Source organism: Malaya genurostris, chromosome 3 (assembly GCF_030247185.1).
Source record: "Malaya genurostris strain Urasoe2022 chromosome 3, Malgen_1.1, whole genome shotgun sequence".
NCBI classification, from domain to species: Eukaryota; Metazoa; Arthropoda; class Insecta; order Diptera; family Culicidae; genus Malaya; species Malaya genurostris.
The window spans coordinates 290227615-290246045 of NC_080572.1; the positions used below are offsets into that span (position 1 = coordinate 290227615).

The 18431-nt window shown below is 39.2% G+C and overlaps 1 protein-coding gene across 3 annotated transcripts in view; it reads left to right on the top strand.

The window, feature by feature from the left end:
- LOC131439324 (transcription factor HIVEP3) overlaps positions 1-18431 on the top strand; it is a 95126-nt gene that overhangs the window by 72621 nt on the left and 4074 nt on the right. For all 3 annotated transcript variants that reach the window (XM_058610213.1, XM_058610215.1, XM_058610214.1), the window contains 4 exons: positions 1265-2480; positions 9344-9689; positions 9753-13012; positions 13078-13301. In XM_058610213.1, coding sequence (XP_058466196.1) covers positions 1265-2480; positions 9344-9689; positions 9753-13012; positions 13078-13301 — 5046 coding nt within the window. The remainder of the gene's footprint in view (positions 1-1264; positions 2481-9343; positions 9690-9752; positions 13013-13077; positions 13302-18431) is intronic.

Sequence of the window (18431 nt, forward strand, 5' to 3'; positions counted from 1 at the left end):
ATTTTACCCCGGCTTTAACAATTTTGGTCGTTCACCGGGGAGAGCAATTCGACAATTGTACGATCGCTGACGAAACCAACGTTTTCAAATAACTAAAACATATTTTTATACGTAAACTTTTACCATTTTATCACAAAAAATACAAATGAATTATATTCATGAAAAAACCAAACGTTTTGTATTTTTAAAACTCTATTGCATTTAATCCAGAATCATTATGTATTTTATTTATTTCTGATTATGTATTATACCGACGATTATACCATATGTGTTCTACGTAGAAAACGTGTACAAAACTCGACTGGGTTTTCTACATTCCATCCCAAGTGACAAGAATGAGCACATTACTGATTTTTGCCAAACATACAACGAATTGCAAATTGAGGCTTACTTCAGTTTGTAGGTTCTAATGATTAATGATCAAACAAACGTCCAAACATCCACCTTCGCTATCGATATCCATTTACGCTTAAGAACCTAGATTCCACAAAGATGGTTGTGCTGAGTCGAATCCATCCATATTTTTAATTGTCTTTGATCGAATCCAAGAATAAAATAATAAATCATATAAAAGATATTTCTACTTTGTAATGTGAGTTTCATAGTAGCTCCTCAAGCAAACATCGGATCGTAATCTTACTTTCAATCCTAAGTTGTTTTCCACCATGTTTAGTAAAAGTGCTACGAAAAAAGTTCACGATATGTTAACGATTTTCGCTACCGTTTGAAAATCTAATAAAATTTCATATTCATTTATTTTACTTCATTGAGAACATACATTTTAATTTTTAACGTTAATTTTTTTTCCACCCAAAAATCTGGCATCATTGCGCTTGACCGCGGCGGCAGTAGTCAAGTGTTGTGTAGTGTTTTTTTTCGATCGTCAAATTTCCACCTCCTTCCCTTTCACCGTCTGTACGGCAGTATAGCGCGGTGCATTAGCTAGCCCGCGACTACAATTGCCACGATCAACACCTACTGAGCAAAACGCGAATTCAGTCGCGCGCACTGTCTATTGGCTTCCTGCTGTTGGTCGTTGCTGGTTACCGCAGCAACCACCGCCACCACGTCGAGGAATGTTTGTTTTCGTCACCGAGTTTCCGATATTGCGCTTCCAACAGTAGTAGTAGTGGCGAGGGGGGACTTCTTCGGATTCGATTGATCCGTGGGCGATACCGGGCGCGTTTCAAGAGATTAAATCTATATTTTACTTGTCGAACAGGTTTATTTCATATGATTTTTGTTTTTCTCTTGTCGCTTGCAGATGATCCGGGTGGAGAACTTCCGCCCGCTATGGAAATAACGAGCAGCTGTAATGAAAGTAAAACGACGTCAGTGAGTCAACCGTACAGTAAACAGTCGAGTGTGAAAACATCGGAGAGCAAAGTCAGCGCGGAAAATAGCATTCTGCATCATTCGCAGCACCAATCGCAACCGCCACCGCCGCCGACGCTGCCGTCACAACCACCGCTGCAATCTGCACCAACAACCCAACAACAACAGCAAACCTCGTTCAGTGTTTATTCGTCCAACGCGACGACGAATTCTTCTGATTTAAAGTACCTGCATAAAAAATTCAAACGAATCGCGAGTGCCACACCGAACAGCGATAGTGGCAGTGAATCGAAACTCGTTACATCAGTGGCGGCGGGTGCCAATAGTAGTTTCTTTAGTACGACGTCAGCTGGTGGTAGTAGTACTATAACTATTACAGCAAGTGCATACGGTTTCCCCGCCGAACGACTGCCAAACTCGCAGTCCACAGTGCTAAGCTACGAACCAGTCCAGCGGTTGCAGCAGCAGCAACAGCAACAACAACAAAGTCAAACGACTGCATGTGCCAACGAGGGTGATTTAGTTCACTCATACCGACCAAACACCGACCGTATTCGTCCAGGACAACCAACAGTCGATGAGTGCTACAGTCGCCCCCAATTAACCTCTTTGAGTAGCGAACACAGTAACGGTGCTTCCTTGAATCGCGCTAACAACATTAGCCGCAGTAATAGTTTTATCAGCAACAACCATATTTCGAGAGAGAACGAAGAAAGCCACGTTTCGTACTATCCCATTGTAAATAATAACAGTGCTATCAACACAAGCTGTGATTTGAACGAGAAAACCCAATGCTCTCTGAGCAACAACAGCACGAACAGCAGTGCAACGTTATCAACGCCGAAGACCACCACCGCCTCGGTTGACTCGGTTGGCTACGAGAACTGTTCCCAGTTGCCGGTGACCGGGGAACTACTGAGCGTCGTCCCGAGTGACACCGCACTGTGTCTGGCTTCGGCGGCCGCTGCTAACCCGATCAATACGGCCACACCGGGCCGGTATGTGTGCCCGTTCTGTCAGATGCTCTGTAGCAAACCGTCGGTCCTGCAGAAGCACATTCGACGCCACACCAACGAGCGCCCGTTCCGGTGCGATCCGTGCGGTATTGCATTTAAAACCAAAAGCAACCTGTACAAACACTGCCGGTGAGTGATTTTTTTCACGTTGTTGTATTTTATTTGACGTAGGACTTCATGTTTGATTGCGCTTCAGGATGTAGTTTAGTGTGAAATATTGTCATTATTTACTCAATTATCAGCTATGGACCAGCGATTTTTCTCTATAGAAAGGTAAAAGAAATGCGAGAAAAAAATTACCTTCGAACAGAGCCTCGGAGACCCATAGCTGTAAGGTAGCAAATTGGAAACTGAAAATTGAATATCGGAAACTGGATCTTATATGTTTAAATCTGAAAAACTAAAATTCCTGGAAAAAGTTAACTAGAAATGGCAAAACAAAAAAACCTGGTTCCGGGAAATGGAATTGAAATTCGAAACTGAAAACTGGTAACTGAGATTTGTAAGTGCAAAACTGTGCAAAGCTGAACAGAAAAAAATTAAACTGGAAACTTTGAATTTTAAGGTTCGAAACAAGAACCTGGAGAAACGAAAAATGGAAATTAGTTATTGAAAATTTAATTTTGGTAGCCCAAATCTGAAAAACCCGAACTTTAAGGAGTGTATCGAAAATAAGCTATCCATAATTTTTTCTTTCAAATTATGATAAAAAACGTTATTTTATTCAAACTAAAAATTGATCCTTTATTGTACGAGGTTAAACTTGAGCATGATGAAAACCGGATGAAATTTAAGTTATTCACTCACGAATTTTCGAACTTTTGATTGAACGCTATTCAACAAGTTCCAGACAAGTGTTGCATTGCGTTTTTTGGACGCTTGAGCCCAAATTTTTTTGAACTCCTCTATGTTCCCAGCTGCCTTACCAGTCTTCTTGAAGACCCTCTTCAAGATTGCCCAGTAACGTTAGGGGATTTTGGTGGATTGCTATTTTTCTCGACGAAATTTATACACTTTTCCGCAAGCCAATTGAGAGTGGTTTTGGCATAGTGAGCCGATGCTAAATCCAGCCAAAACAGTGGAGGTGTACTATGCTTCTTATATGAAGGCAGCAATCTCTTCTGGAGACACTCAGATCGATAGATTTCTGCATTTATAGTTCCGGTAGCGTAAAAAATGGTTGACTTCAAACCACAGGAACATATTGCTTGCCATACCAGTACCTTTCGACTGAATTGCTCCACTTGAATCGACCTGTCCGCATCGCTCACATCCTCCCCAACGACGACAGTAAAGTATTGTGGATCTGGAAGGGTTTTCGAATCCTCCTTCACATAAGTCTCATCGTCCATCAAAACGCACTGCAAAAGACGCGAATACAATTTCCGGGCCCTTGTTGCTGCTCGTTTCTTCTGTTCTACACTTTGTTTCAAGATTTTCCGCTTCTTGTAGGTCTTCAGGTGATTTCGCCTCTTGATACGCTGGATCATTTCGACACTCGTTCCTGCTTTTTTGGCCAAATCACTTATTGATATTGATTTGTTCTTCATGATTAGACTTTCTGGTTCAGTTTCTGGTTGGAAGAACCGGGTTTTCTGCCTCTTCCTAATAGCTCATCTAAATAATAGTGTTCCCCAAACTTATTAATGGTGGTTTTAACACTGGCATGATGAATTCAAAACCGCTTCGCGGATTTTCGCATAGTAATACCCTTCTCACTTAGCCATGTGTCCAGAATCTTAATTTTCACTTCCTTTTCAATCCGCGACATTTGGAGAACGCAGAATTTCAACCGCACAAACAAGTAAACAAACGAAAGCTGACAGCCAAACGCACAGCATGCTGTGATTTGAGCATAAATAAACTAAAATCGTAAACTGATTTTTCAAAGTTTCAAACTGAAAGCTGGAAAAAAGAAACTGGGATTTGGAAATTCTAAACATTGTAAATTAGTAACAAAAACTGAAAATTGAAAAGCGGAAACTGGAACTTGGAAGTTAAAATCTGAAATTCTGGAAAAAGTTAACTAGAAAAGGGGAAAACAGAAAACAAAACTTTCGGAAATTGGGAATTGGAATCAGTAATTGGGATTTGTAAGTGCGGAACTGGAAACTGAAAAGAAAACAATGAAAATGGAAAATGGAATCTATAGGGTGATTTTTTAAGAGCTTGAGAACTTTTTTAAACAATAAAACGCATAAAATTTGCAAAATCTCATCGGTTCTTTATTTTAAACGTTAGATTGGTACATGACATTTACTTTTTGAAGATAATTTCATTTAAATGTTGACCGCGGCTGCGTCTTAGGTGGTCCATTCGGAAAGTCCAATTTTGGGCAACTTTTTCGAGCATTTCGGCCGGAATAGCCCGAATTTCTTCGGAAATGTTGTCTTCCAAAGCTGGAATAGTTACTGGCTTATTTCTGTAGACTTTAGACTTGACGTAGCCCCACAAAAAATAGTCTAAAGGCGTCAAATCGCATGATCTTGGTGGCCAACTTACCGGTCCATTTCTTGAGATGAATTGTTCTCCGAAGTTTTCCCTCAAAATGGCCATAGAATCGCGAGCTGTGTGGCATGTAGCGCCATCTTGTTGAAACCACATGTCTACCAAGTTCAGTTCTTCCATTTTTGGCAACAAAAAGTTTGTTAGCATCGAACGATAGCGATCGCCATTCACTGTAACGTTGCGTCCAACAGCATCTTTGAAAAAATACGGTCCAATGATTCCACCAGCGTACAAACCACACCAAACAGTGCATTTTTCGGGATGCATGGGCAGTTCTTGAACGGCTTCTGGTTGCTCTTCACTCCAAATGCGGCAATTTTGCTTATTTACGTAGCCATTCAACCAGAAATGAGCCTCATCGCTGAACAAAATTTGTCGATAAAAAAGCGGATTTTCCGAATGGACCACCTAAGACGCAGCCGCGGTCAACATTTAAATGAAATTATCTTCAAAAAGTAAATGTCATGTACCAATCTAACGTTTAAAATAAAGAACCGATGAGATTTTGCAAATTTTATGCGTTTTATTGTTTAAAAAAGTTCTCAAGCTCTTAAAAAATCACCCTGTAGAAACTAACACCAGAATGAAATGGAAAAATGAAACCTGGAATCCTTAAATAGTGAGCTGGGAACTGGGATTGGAATGGAAAGGTCGGATTCTGATACTAGATTTAAAATTTTGTTAATTAAAGATTGAAATTTTGAAGGTTGAAACTTGAAAAACAAAACTTGAAAAAAAAACGAAAACTGGAGATAAGATTTCGGAAATAGAAAATTGGAAGTCCAAATCTGAACAACCCGGACTTTTGAAATTAATAATTGGAAACTGGAATTTGAAAGTTTGAAACTAGGAACTAGGAGTGACGACAGGAAGCTGAAATTAAGAATATCCAAATAGGAAACCTAAAAAATTGCTATTGGATAAAGAAATATAGGATACTGGAATCTGGTATTTAGAAGTTCTTACCTGGGAATGAAAATTTAGATACCAGAAAAAGAATTCTGAAAACTGGAAATTATAATTTTGGTTACAACAAAATAGAAACCGAATATTGGTAAATGGTTGAAAGTTGAAAGCTCGAAACTCGAAACTGTAAAACTAAAAACTACCGAAAAAGAACAGGAAACTAGACATTGGAATCTATAATAAGGAAACTGATAACAGGAATTCGGAAGTACGAAACTGGAAACCATCAAAACCAAATTGAAAACAGGTAATTTGATACAGCAAGTTGAAAGCTGGAAACTAGAACTTGGACTTTTCTCTACGAATTTGGAATTCCATAAAATAGTAAACTGGAAATAGTAAACTGAAATTCGAAACTATGAAACTGAAAACTTGAAAAAGGAAGCTCTAAACGGGAATGGAAAACAAAATCTGGAAATTGAAACTTGAAAACTTGTATTTTGGGACTTCTCAGATTTCCGAAATAGATTTTTTTATGTGAAATGTCACCAGATCTCAACGTTTCGTAAGTAAAAAACAGCGTAAATCCGTGTAAGAAAAGCCGCGTAAAAAACGCGTAAAGAAGACCTTAGTGTGTAAGTCTGCAGCCTCATGATTTCATGATTTTTAATCATGGCACCGACAACGGATTTTTATCCGTATAGGTTACTAGATAAGCTTCCAATACTAATGGACGAGAATAGAATCTCATAAATATTTTAATGAGACTATTTAAATGACAAGAGAAAGGAATTATCACACAACTAGGAGGTTTAGTCCAGTTTAGGAGGTTTAGTCCAGCTGATGTGATTAGAATACCATTTATTCATGCCCTCTGGTAAATGCGATTGTGAATTGTAAAAATTATTGTGCTGAATTACTTCGTTTAAGTTTTTTCATTGAGATTACACGATAAATATTCACCTCAATGTTGCGTCATACACATCTAGCCTAATCGGTTTAGGAAAATAATTTGTTAACAAACTTGTGAACAGATACGATTAATTAGTGTTATAATTCAACATAAAAATGTATTACAAGTTTTGTTTTTTTTGTATAGAAAATACAGGGTGGCAAGTGACCGGGAAATCCGGTAAAAATATTACTAGCCCTAATAATTTATCCTACAAATTTAGTTTGAGTTTTGGGAATTGATGGACTCCTAACTTAAGTCATGTAATGATTTAAATAATATATTTCCGTATCGATATTTTCCTAAACAATTTCTGTTCTGGTTTACATTTCTTTCGGTATGAGCTCTGTATCCTAGCCGATTAGCTCTCAGGGCATGTTCAGGAGTGCTCCAGTTCTAGATGTATAATTTATGTTAGTTTTAAAATTTGAATCTGAAAATTATAACTAGAAAAACTGGCAGCCCCGTTTTACTCGTGTTTCAAAAATACAAAAAAATAAAATGGCAGTGTATACCAGTTTAAAATTTGATAGAAGAACTGTTCGAATAAATAAAACTAGTACGGCTGGCTGGGGATACGTTTGTTTCAGTTTAAGTTCTACTATAGATTGCCCATATAAAACTTCCAGCTGCTGAATTTGCTCTACGGTGTTGTTAGAACTAATTGAAAAAAAAAATATTGCTCTCATTGAAACCCCGTATTTTATTGGTAGGTTATCTGAATCAAAGTCTGTTCGAGTAATAGTACACTACACATTTTTTAATTGATTAGCTAGAACCAGATCAATTGTAGAAGGATTTCTCATAGAAGACAAACTAGTTGGGCTATTTGGAAATAAAACTGGCTACAAACCAGCGGAGAGTTCATTATGAAGAACTTGCACTTTCTTGATATTTTCCTGGTATTCCACGAGAGATGCGGGTGTGGAATGTACGAAACATGACCGGATGACGTGAATACGAATAAAATAGATGGTTCAATTTTTTGGTATTGAAGGATCTGAATTCTTATTCTGAAATTATGGAACCGAATTTTGGAGCTAAAAGCTAGGACTGAATTCTAAAACTCAATTTGTATGCTAAATTCTGAAACTGAATTCTGAACCTGATTTCAGATTTCAGGTTTCAGAAGATTTTAGAAAATTTCATAAGATATTAGAAAATTTCATTAGATTTTAGGAAATTTCAGAAGATTTCAGAAGATTTTAGAAGATTTCAAAAGACTTCAGAAGATTTCAGAAGATTTGAGAGAATTTCAGAAGATTTTAGAAGATTTCAAAATATTTTTAATGATTTCAGATGATTTCGGAAAATTTCAGAAGCGTTCATAAGATTTTAGAAGCTTTCAGATGATTTCGGAAGATTTCAGAAACTTTAAGGAGATTTCAGATTTCAAGAGATTTTAAAAAATTGTCGGATGATTTCAGAAAATTTAAAAAGATTGCAAATCTCAGAAGGTATCAGAAGATTTCAAAAGATTTCAGTAAATTTAAGAAAATTTCAGAAGAGTTCTTAAGATTTCAGAAGATTTTAGAAAATTTCATAAGATTTTAGAAAAATTCATAAGATTTTAGAAAATTTCACAACATTTTAGAAAATTTTAGAAGATATCAGAGAATTTCCGAAGATTTTAGAGGATTTCAAAAGATTTTTAATGATTTCAGATGATTTCGAAAGATTTCAGAAGAGTTCATAAGATTTTAGAAGATTTCAGAAAATGTCGGATGATTTCCGAAAATTTCAAAAGATTTCAGTAAATTTAAGAAAATTTCAGAAAAGTTATTAAGATTTCAGAAGATTTTAGAAAATTTCATAAGATTTTAGAAAATTTCATAAAATTGTAGAAAATTTCAGAAGATTTCAGAAAATTTTAGAAGATTTCAAAAGACTTCAGAAGCTTTCAGAATATTTCAGAGAATTTCAGAAGATTTTAGAAGATCTCAAAAATTTTTTAATGATTTCAGATGATTTCGGAAGATTTCAGAAGATTTCAGAAACTTTAAGAAGATTTCAGATTTTAAGAGATTTTAGAAAATATCGGATGATTTCAGAAAATTTCAGAAGATTGCAGAAAATCTTAGAAGATTTCAGAAGATTTCAAAAGATTTCAGCAAATTTAAGAAAATTTCAAAAGAGTTTATAAGATTTCTGAAGATTTTAGAAAATTTCATAAGATTTTAGAAGATTTCAAAATTTTTTTTATGATTTCAGATGATTTCGGAAGATTTCAGAAGAGTTCATAATATTTTAGAAGATATCAGATGATTTCGGAAGATTTAAGAAACTTTAGGAAGATTTCAGATTTTAAGAGATTTTAGAAAATATCGGATGATTTCAGAAAATTTCTGAAGATTGCAAAAAATCTCAGAAGATTTCAAAAGATTTCAGTAAATTTAAGAAAATTTCAGAAGATTTCAGAAGACTTCAAAAGATTTCAGAAGATTTTAGAAAATTTCGGAAGATTTTAGAAGATTTTGGAAGATTTCAGAATATGGCTTTCCGCTTTCCAAAGAGGCTTATTTGCAGAGCAATTCTACGGATAAAGAAGTTTGGGCTCTACTACTTGTTTCGCATTAATCAATCTTTGCTATTTTTAATTATATTTTGAAATATCTTTCCATTCCAGATCCCGAGCTCACGCATCCAAGAGTCAAGGGGAGGATATTGGCCCAGTAATCGACGAGGACGGGTCCCTCGGTGGATCGGATATAGAAGATAAGGAACTGAGCAACAGTGGTTCGGAAATTTCCTTGTTGCAGATCACGCGAGGCTCTCCGATGGATGACCGAATGCATTCGCCACAGCTGCTGGTTGAGAAACCGTACAAACCAAAGTTTCACAATGCGGCCCTGTACGCTAAATTCGACGCCAAACTGGCCAACAAGCTTCCTTCTTCGACGCCTAGCAGTACGAGCAGCAGCACTACGAACCTGAACGTTAGCCATTCGGCTCCACCAACTCCACACTATTTCGTAGGTTTTCCCAAAACCACTTCTGTGAATGACATCGTTTTAATGTGTCTTTTTATTTTTTAGAACGGTCAAAATGTGGAATCACTCGAGCAGCACATCTCGAAACTGATATCAGACAACGAGGCCATCGTGGAAGTGGTGGAACCGCCGCTCCAGAAAAAGTATCATAAAATCACCGGCATAACCCGCGGTATTTCGGTTAGCGGTAGTTCGAATCCCGCCCATCCCGGGCAGGATTCCGGATCAGGCAGTAATAGTTCCAAACTAGCTAGCGCCCTGTTACAGAAACGAAACAGCGAAGAGCTGTTACAGCTTCCAGCGGTCCAATTGTACGCCAATACTGCTCCTAGCGAACACAATGTGATAACCGTTTCGAATAAACCAATCGTAACTGGAAAATCGGCCGTAGCCGTAGTAAACCAAGCAGTTCCTTACGGGGCACAAACTCACCATGCGGTACAGATGGTGGTACGAGTTCCTAATGGGAATGAACAGCAGCCGGTGCAGCATCATCAGCTTCAAGTGCAATACCAGCAACCGTTGAACCTTTGCAAACCGGTTCCGAACGAACCCGTAGTAGTAGAAATGGAGCTTCCTCGTAAGCGAAGCAGTGGAACATTGTACAGCCGAGAGCAGTCACCATCGTCATCGGTGCAATATTCTTCGCAGCAAACCAACGTGGTCCCACAACCAGTACCCGTGGCACCACAACAAGTTCAACCGCATCCATCACAGCAACAGCAACAGCAGCAGGTAACGGTTACTGATCACCCGCAGAACCCGGAACGTTCCATCATCAAGGATTTGCTGCTCAATTCGCGCGGGTTCGGAGTTGTGCAGAATCCGGAAAATGAGAATATGGAAAATTTGTTCACCTGCAAATCGTGCAACATCAGTTTTCGTAACGCCGAGATCTTGAAATATCACACGATTTGCTACTGCCAGGGGAATGCCAGCAATTTGAACAGTCCGTCATCCAGTGCTCCCATCAGTCCCGTTGGATCTCCGTCGTCCTATCTCATGCGATCGAAGTCGTACAATCCAACAAGTCTGAAAACGCTTGCCAGAGTATCGCTTAATCCACCACCGCGGAATCCATCGACACTGTCCAAATTGGCGAAATCCCAACTGAGGTTGCCCCGATCGCGACCTGAACACATATCGCTACTATCGGATGTAGCAGGTCCGAATCCTACCATAGCCAACAGCAACCCGCCGTCGTTGGATACTCCGATACCGACCATAGCCAAAATTGTCGATGTGGTACAAAATCCATTGCCATCTCCAGGCCCTCTGTTAGGCAATACGAGATTGGTCGATTTCCAGAGTAATAAAGCGGAAGGATTCGGTAGATCAGCTCCAGCGGAGTCCACTGACAATGCACTACATCCGCCGCCAGCACATAAAAGAGCTCTGGTCGTTACCGGGGACGACCATCATTTGTCGCTGAGAACGGTTCAACATCCCAGTTTGCAACTGTTTGGAGGAAATGTTGAAATTATCCATCGTAACGGGGAAATACCGAGTCATCGGTACACCTCCGGTGGTACGGTAACACGATTCTCACCGGACGTGGACAGTGAAATGCACGATTACGGAATGTCCGGTCGATCGAATAGCATGCATTCGGGGGGAACGTTTCTACAACTGCCAGAATCAAACCGTAGTTCGTCGCCAGTGATTATCAAGAACCCAGCGACTCCTAAATTGGTCGTTACCATCACCCCAACACTGTCATCTGCTGCTATGACAACGCAGAATTTTTACCCAAACCAGCAGCAACTGCCAGTCGAAGTGACTAATCCTGCGGCTGGTCAACCGATCACACGATTTCAGTTTCCTCCGATCAATCCAATAACGGCATATAATCCACTGACACTGCCCCAGAGTGCACCCGGTCAGGCGGCACAGATTATGCACGGTGGTAAGCTGATACCGTTCGTACAGGGAATGCCTGGACCGAATTCCGTAGCGATGCAAAGTGAGCCCAAATGTAGCCCTCGCATATCAGCCAGTCCAAATCCGATCATGCAATCGATTTCGATTTCGACCGGCAATCATCTCGTAGTGGGACCCACGGTGAAACTACAATCGCCATCGCTGCTGACGGTGGTGAAACCTACCAATACCACTGCCACCGATCGACGTTTCGAGACCGGTGAAGAGCAGCAGCTTCTCGTTGGTCGAAGTAAGAAACCGTTTTCTCTTGTAGCACCCGTCAAAAATGGTTTCACCAAAGAGATCTGGTCACCCGCTAAGCAGGAATACGGTGCGGTATCGAAGAAAAGTTTCAATTTCACTCGAATGGCCGACAATGTGAGCCCACGGAAAAAGGAGACCCTGGAACCGATGGTAAAGAAAGAAGAAATCCGATATTTTAACTTCGAAAATCTAATATCAAAATCGGAAATACTAATTAAATCACCGGCCGCTGCGGAATGCAAATCGGAACCGGTTGACACGGCGGTTGGACAGCCACAGCCGGTCAGCGCAAAGCCGAAATTCGTAAGACCAAACTCACTGCCGCTTAAACCTGGTACCTTCACGCCGAAGGGACATCATGGCATAACGCCGACACATAACACGATGCCGTTGATATCGCCGGAAACACCGCGTCCTTCGAAATCCTGCCGGGAGTTGTATTTCAATGGGCACGCCTACACCAACATTGGACTGAAATCGAGCACCAAACCGTTCTACTGCACCGTCAACAAGACGCAACCGTTCTACGTACAGACCCAGAAGCAACTGTCGATGTACAGTAACTGGCAGGTCCATCCGGAAAATAAGCCACACCCACTGGGTTTGAAACCGGTTGCCGTCATGTCACTGTACGACAGTAGTCAGCAGCGCGATCATCGCTATTCGATCGCTTCCCAAGTTCTGTCGTTGGCAGTGGTCAACTCGAGTTCCTTCAATCTTGCCGTTATGACCACAGTGGAAGCGAAAACTAACTTCCCGGTAGGAACGTATTCCCTACCGCCGATGAGTTCTCCCGGGGGCAGCAACACCCAGCAGCTTACGAAGCAAAGCATTTCGGCTGCTGTCGGGCAGCAGCAGCAGCAGCAAGGTTATCTACAATTCGGTTATCACGATAAGGGTGCTTCCAACGATAGTATGCCCGCGAGAAGTGAATCCTCCGAGCGAACACTGTCCGGTGGCTTCGAAAGCACCGAGGAGTACACGTACGTTCGGGGTCGTGGTCGCGGTAAATACGTGTGCAAAGAGTGTGGAATCCGTTGCAAGAAGCCATCGATGCTGAAGAAACACATCCGGACGCACACCGATGTGCGGCCGTATTCGTGTCAGCACTGTAGTTTTCAGTAAGTTGCCTTGTGTGTCTGGTCGAAATTGGTATGCTATTAATAGCTTTGATTTAATTTTTCAGCTTTAAAACCAAGGGCAATCTGACGAAGCACATGAAATCAAAAAGCCATTTCAAAAAATGCACCGAATTAGGACTGAATCCGATACCGACCAGTGTGGACGATGACGGCGGTGATATCGATATCGAGGGCGATCAGCAGTCGATTTCGAGCGAACGGACTTCGACTATTCCGGGTGATTCGGACAGTGGATCGGAAAGCGACGGGGAGGACAGTGATGATAGTGGTAAGTGAATGCACGGTTTTTTTTGACTAAGTTATCAGTTTTGTCCCATCGAGTACGATGAGGTATCTTTTTTTGCCCGAGTAAATGATTTGACATCTATATCTTCACTATACATATATGAAAAACATAGTTTCAAAATGTATGTACGCGCATCAATCAAGAATGGCTGCCCGAATTTACACAATTCTTTTCTTATGTTATCCGCCTCCACTTTTCCTTCAATATAGCATAGAAATAATAAGGAAAATCCATCGGGAAAGTGGAAAAAATCTAGGAATTTGTTTTGTATGGTATTGGAAATTTTCCACTCAATGCATACTAGATCCTTGACGCTTGCTTGGCGCGCAGCGTTTGGCAAAGTGTTTTGTGTGGTAATTTTACCCTAGCCTACTTGATACACCATTATTACGAGAGATATTACGTGGTTATCAATGTTTTAGGAGAACGTAGAAACAAATATAACTTTTCACTGAAGTTTTTCGCAAACCCGTTTGACGATTTACTGTGAATCCATCCGTTATTCCAACAGTTTTTATGGCTCAAACAATGTACTGAGTTCAATGAATAAATGTAAAAAAAATTGGAGTGAAATGCGAATAACTTAGATCCTTTGATAATTCTGCAGTCTGAATATGCTTGGGCGAATTCATGGTTGCTAAAGCTTGCTTCATTTAGAATTGGCAAATTCCAGGTCAAAAATTTTACTTGGCGAACGGCTCGGGGGGATGTTCCAGCCAAATTTAAATTTGTTTTTGTTAACAAATTTGCAAGAAAATTTATGATTTGGCAGGGCATTTGCATCTGTGGCAAAAAACAAAAGTTTTCGTTACAAAAAAGACGATGACATCGGAACTATACCAAAAAGAGTGTCTCCAAAAACGAATTTTGCCGTTCATTCGATCCCACGACCATCTCGTAATGTTTTGGCCAGATTTGGCAAGCTGTCATTACAGCAAGGTCGTTCAAGAATGGTATGCAGAGAAAGGGGTCCAGTTTGTTCCGAAAAACCTTAACCCAAACCAACTGGCCCCAGTAACGCCCTATTGAGAAATACTGGGCAATCATGAAGAGGAGACTCAAGGCAAAGGGAAAGGTTGCCAAAGACATCAATCAGATGACGACCTGGTGGAATAAATTAGCTAAAACGATGGACGAAGAAGGTGTGCGCCGCCTAATGAGCCGTGTTACAGGAAAAATTCGAGAATTTTTTCGAAACCGTGACGAATAATTTAATCCGTATTTTTTTCTTAAAAGTATGAAGAAAACGCTAAATTTGTATAAAAAAAGATCTTGAATTCAATAATAAATAACTGAAATACAGGCAATTGTCTTTGTTCCAATTATATCTGAAGCAAGCTTTAGAGACTAAGAATTTATGTCATTCCATATTGTCCTTGTACACAAATGGAAATGGCTTGACTTGATGAATCATAGAATGCATCAATTTATGATTCTTCTAGAACTGTTAATTGGTGTCTGTGTCTGAAAAAACGGAAGGATTTATAAATTATTAATACTGCGGACAGAGAGCTCGGTGGAAACCGGAGATATTAGATTCTGTTGTGTCTATCGAAAGTGTAGATATTCCTATATGCAATGTTGCATTATCACCAGTGTTGGTGATTGCCTAAAATTTGACAGAAGCAACAAAATTTTGTATACAACATTTTCAATCCGGTAGTAGATGCTACAAGAACTCGAGTCTCTCAATGCATGAACCGCGAGAGAATTTTTCTACATTTCTTCACTTCACTCTTCACACTTCATACTCTGAGTATTTCACGGCCCTTAAAAAAATTTACAGTCTGATGATGATTGGTGCTGTTTGGAATTTACCAAGAGAGAATCGCAAGTGGACAATTATCGCAGAAAATCCAATCCATGATTCAACTTGATGATTCTCATACTAGGTTGCAATATTTCAAAACCCTTGTGTGGAGCATTCTTAGACATATTCATAGACACAACTAATATAAAGGTTACATGCGACAATAGTAAAATGATTCTATCGCAATTATCAACTGCCTATGTAGAATCGGATCGCGAAACGAGAATATGGGACCGTTTGTTGCTTCAGAGAGGATCCCCACAGCAGCGTGCTAACCTTTGATTCTCAGAAATGTCTTTGCGAGAAATTCGCTCTCGGACTGGTGTCTATTCTATTTTAAATGAGCCATACCGGGTTTTTGTTGTTGCGATGATATCCGTCTCTCTTTGATGGCACTGATTCAATCGTGTAGAGAGTTGCTGGTGGGCGTTCTTTGATACGATAAAAGCCAACCTTGATTATCACCAATAAATTTCAACACGCACAGACAAACCAGGTGACAAGATTTTGTCCAAACTGCGTATTATCGATCTAGCAATGTTTTTAAAAATGAAAAAAGGTTAACAATTTCTTAAAATTTTAGTAATAAAAATACCAATTTTAATGGAGGCCCTCAAAACGAAACATCTTTCGTTGGCTTGAATTTGGACGATTGTTTAAATGGAAACAACAAAGCTAGCATAGCCATAGTAACAATAATGTTGCCAGTTGAGAACATTTTCGGGAGTTTTCACTTGTCAAGGATTAATGTAGGAATGGGCTAGGCTAACTTGTTCATTCCGCGAACCAAACATTGGCAATCTGTTTGTATGGGACCTAGGGGTATTATTATTTGTATTTGCTTCAATTTCCAGACTGTCGCAATGCGTTAAAACGTCATGCAGAAACAACCGGATTGAGGTGTAATATACACTGAAAATAATTTAAACGCTAGTATCATGTGCAAAGCATTCGATCTATCGTTGCTTGTAGAACACATGAAAATCATGAAAATAAATACTTAGCTCATAAAATGAGTGTAAAAACTGTTGATATTTAGTGGCAATCATGCTACGTTTATATGAAATGCACTTAAAAACGATCAGATATATCGTTACCTCTGAATTCTATATACATTTCATGTGAATGTCACATAGTTTTCAATTGAAACAGAGTTGACCGATTCAAGTGTTTTGCACATACATTTGTGCTGTATTCATTCCCAATGAAGTGTTTAACACATGTAGTTCGATTCATTAGCAAAACACATCACATCCAGAGGAAAAACACACCAAATCTAAGTGAAAAATAATATTATCTCGCATCTTAGCGAATTTGTACATGAAATCTTGAAACAAATCGCTTTGGTTATGTATTGATATGAAAAGCATATTAAATTGAAGTGGTGTTTACAAATACCAAAAACATACAGACCTTTGAAAAATAATATTGTTATTAATATCATTTATTTTACCCCGGCTTTAATTTTTTGGTCGTTCACCGGGGGGAACAGCTTTGAAATCTATCTGCAGTGTGAAAATGGCTGGATTCGGTGGATTTTCCGAGTGTTATCAAAAATAGCTCTGAAAAAAGAGTGTTTTTGTGATCTTTCACAATTATTTGGAAAAATAATGCGAGGACATGAAATTTTTTTTCTCAAATAACCCTTATGCTGGCTACAACCCGCATAGCGTTTTGGCTACCTGGGCAGCCATGGCCACCAGACGGCTACCAAAATTGATTCAGTGACGGTTGTCAAATCCAATTTGACAAAACAAAGTCTGTATCTAAGTTAGCCGAGCGTTTTCATCTTCTCACCTTCGTTGAAAATGTCAAATGATTTCAATGTGGAAAAATCCTGGTGGATACGTTTGTATCGTTTGAGTTGTATATCTGGCAGCGGTGAGGCAGTCGGTCACCAGAATGTCTCCCAACCATATTTTTCCAACTGGCAGCGTTTAGTCAGCCATCTGGCAGCCATGCGTATGCGGGAAGGATACCATTCGGACACATTTTTGAAAAAGCTTTTCACACTTTTCATAAAAAATCAACGAATTTCATATAATCGATTTTATTCTATTTTGACGATTTGGAAGTACTAAATGAAGTACAAATTATTTTGCGGTTTCATCTGGAAAAATAAATAAATTCGATTTCACTGTAAGATCGACGACACGACCAGGCACTCCGAAGAAAAATCAGCATTAAAACTGTTCGCTAACGATTCACCGCCAGTTACCACAAATCTAGCGACCCCTTGTAAATGATAAAAATAATCTTCTCGAGCAACACTGTTTAAATTGCTATGGACTAGTTACCAAGGAACCCCAAAACAAATAAACATGTTTTGAAAGCGGTGGAATAGTTCTATTAGTGTTCAACTTTGTCCAAATTAAGCAGAAATGCATTTAAATGAACTCGATTTTCGGAATTTAATCGAAACTATGGATGAAACCAACGAACGAGGACAATGATCTGGTTCCAGCGATTCATCCGTACACTTCAAATGCTAGCTTTTCTGGGCAGTAGGATTCGGTGTAATATGCCGGTGTCAAAATTGTTTTGTGTCGGTTGATTGCGCAGCAGTAGAAACAGTATTTCACCTTGTTGGCCACTATTCGAGGATTACTAGTGAAATTCCACAATGAAATCATTTTACCGTACGTTATACAGGTACCGCAGAGCACTAGCTCGTTGTCGGTCATTTCCATGTCTTCCTTCTCACACAACGGTTTCAAGTCAAGACCTGAATTTTGAACTTGGCTTTATAAAAGACATAACTCATACTCCTCAATTTTTACATTCCGCTCTAGTCAGGTAAATCCATTAAAATGTTCCGTAATATAATAACCGATCTGAACTTTATTTTGTTTACATTAATCTTGCCTTCGATATGCAGTAACCAAGGATATGGTGACTGTTATTCAAAATCAATAAATATATCAACTTGTGCTGCCAGTTTAAAAAAATTCACTAGCGTTTCCGATTTGACATTTCCAGTTACTGAGGGGTAGTTAAATTTACGATACAGTTTTGATAGACGAGTGGCAGGTCGTGTCGTCGGTAAGATGGTTGACGAATGTCATTAGATATTTTGTTTGTGCCTACTACGATATGAAATTTTCCAAAAATAAACTGACTGTGTATCAACAGTTTTTATTTAAAGATCTAGTATGCATATGCTAATTTCCATGGTGCAAAATTTAAAACCAATACTAAACAAGCTCTTGTTTGTTATTGATCTTTGTTTTCGATTGTTTTCCTTTTATCGGTTCATGTCGTTTTCGCTTGAGAAAACTGAAACTGATCCAGGGTAGTTTCAT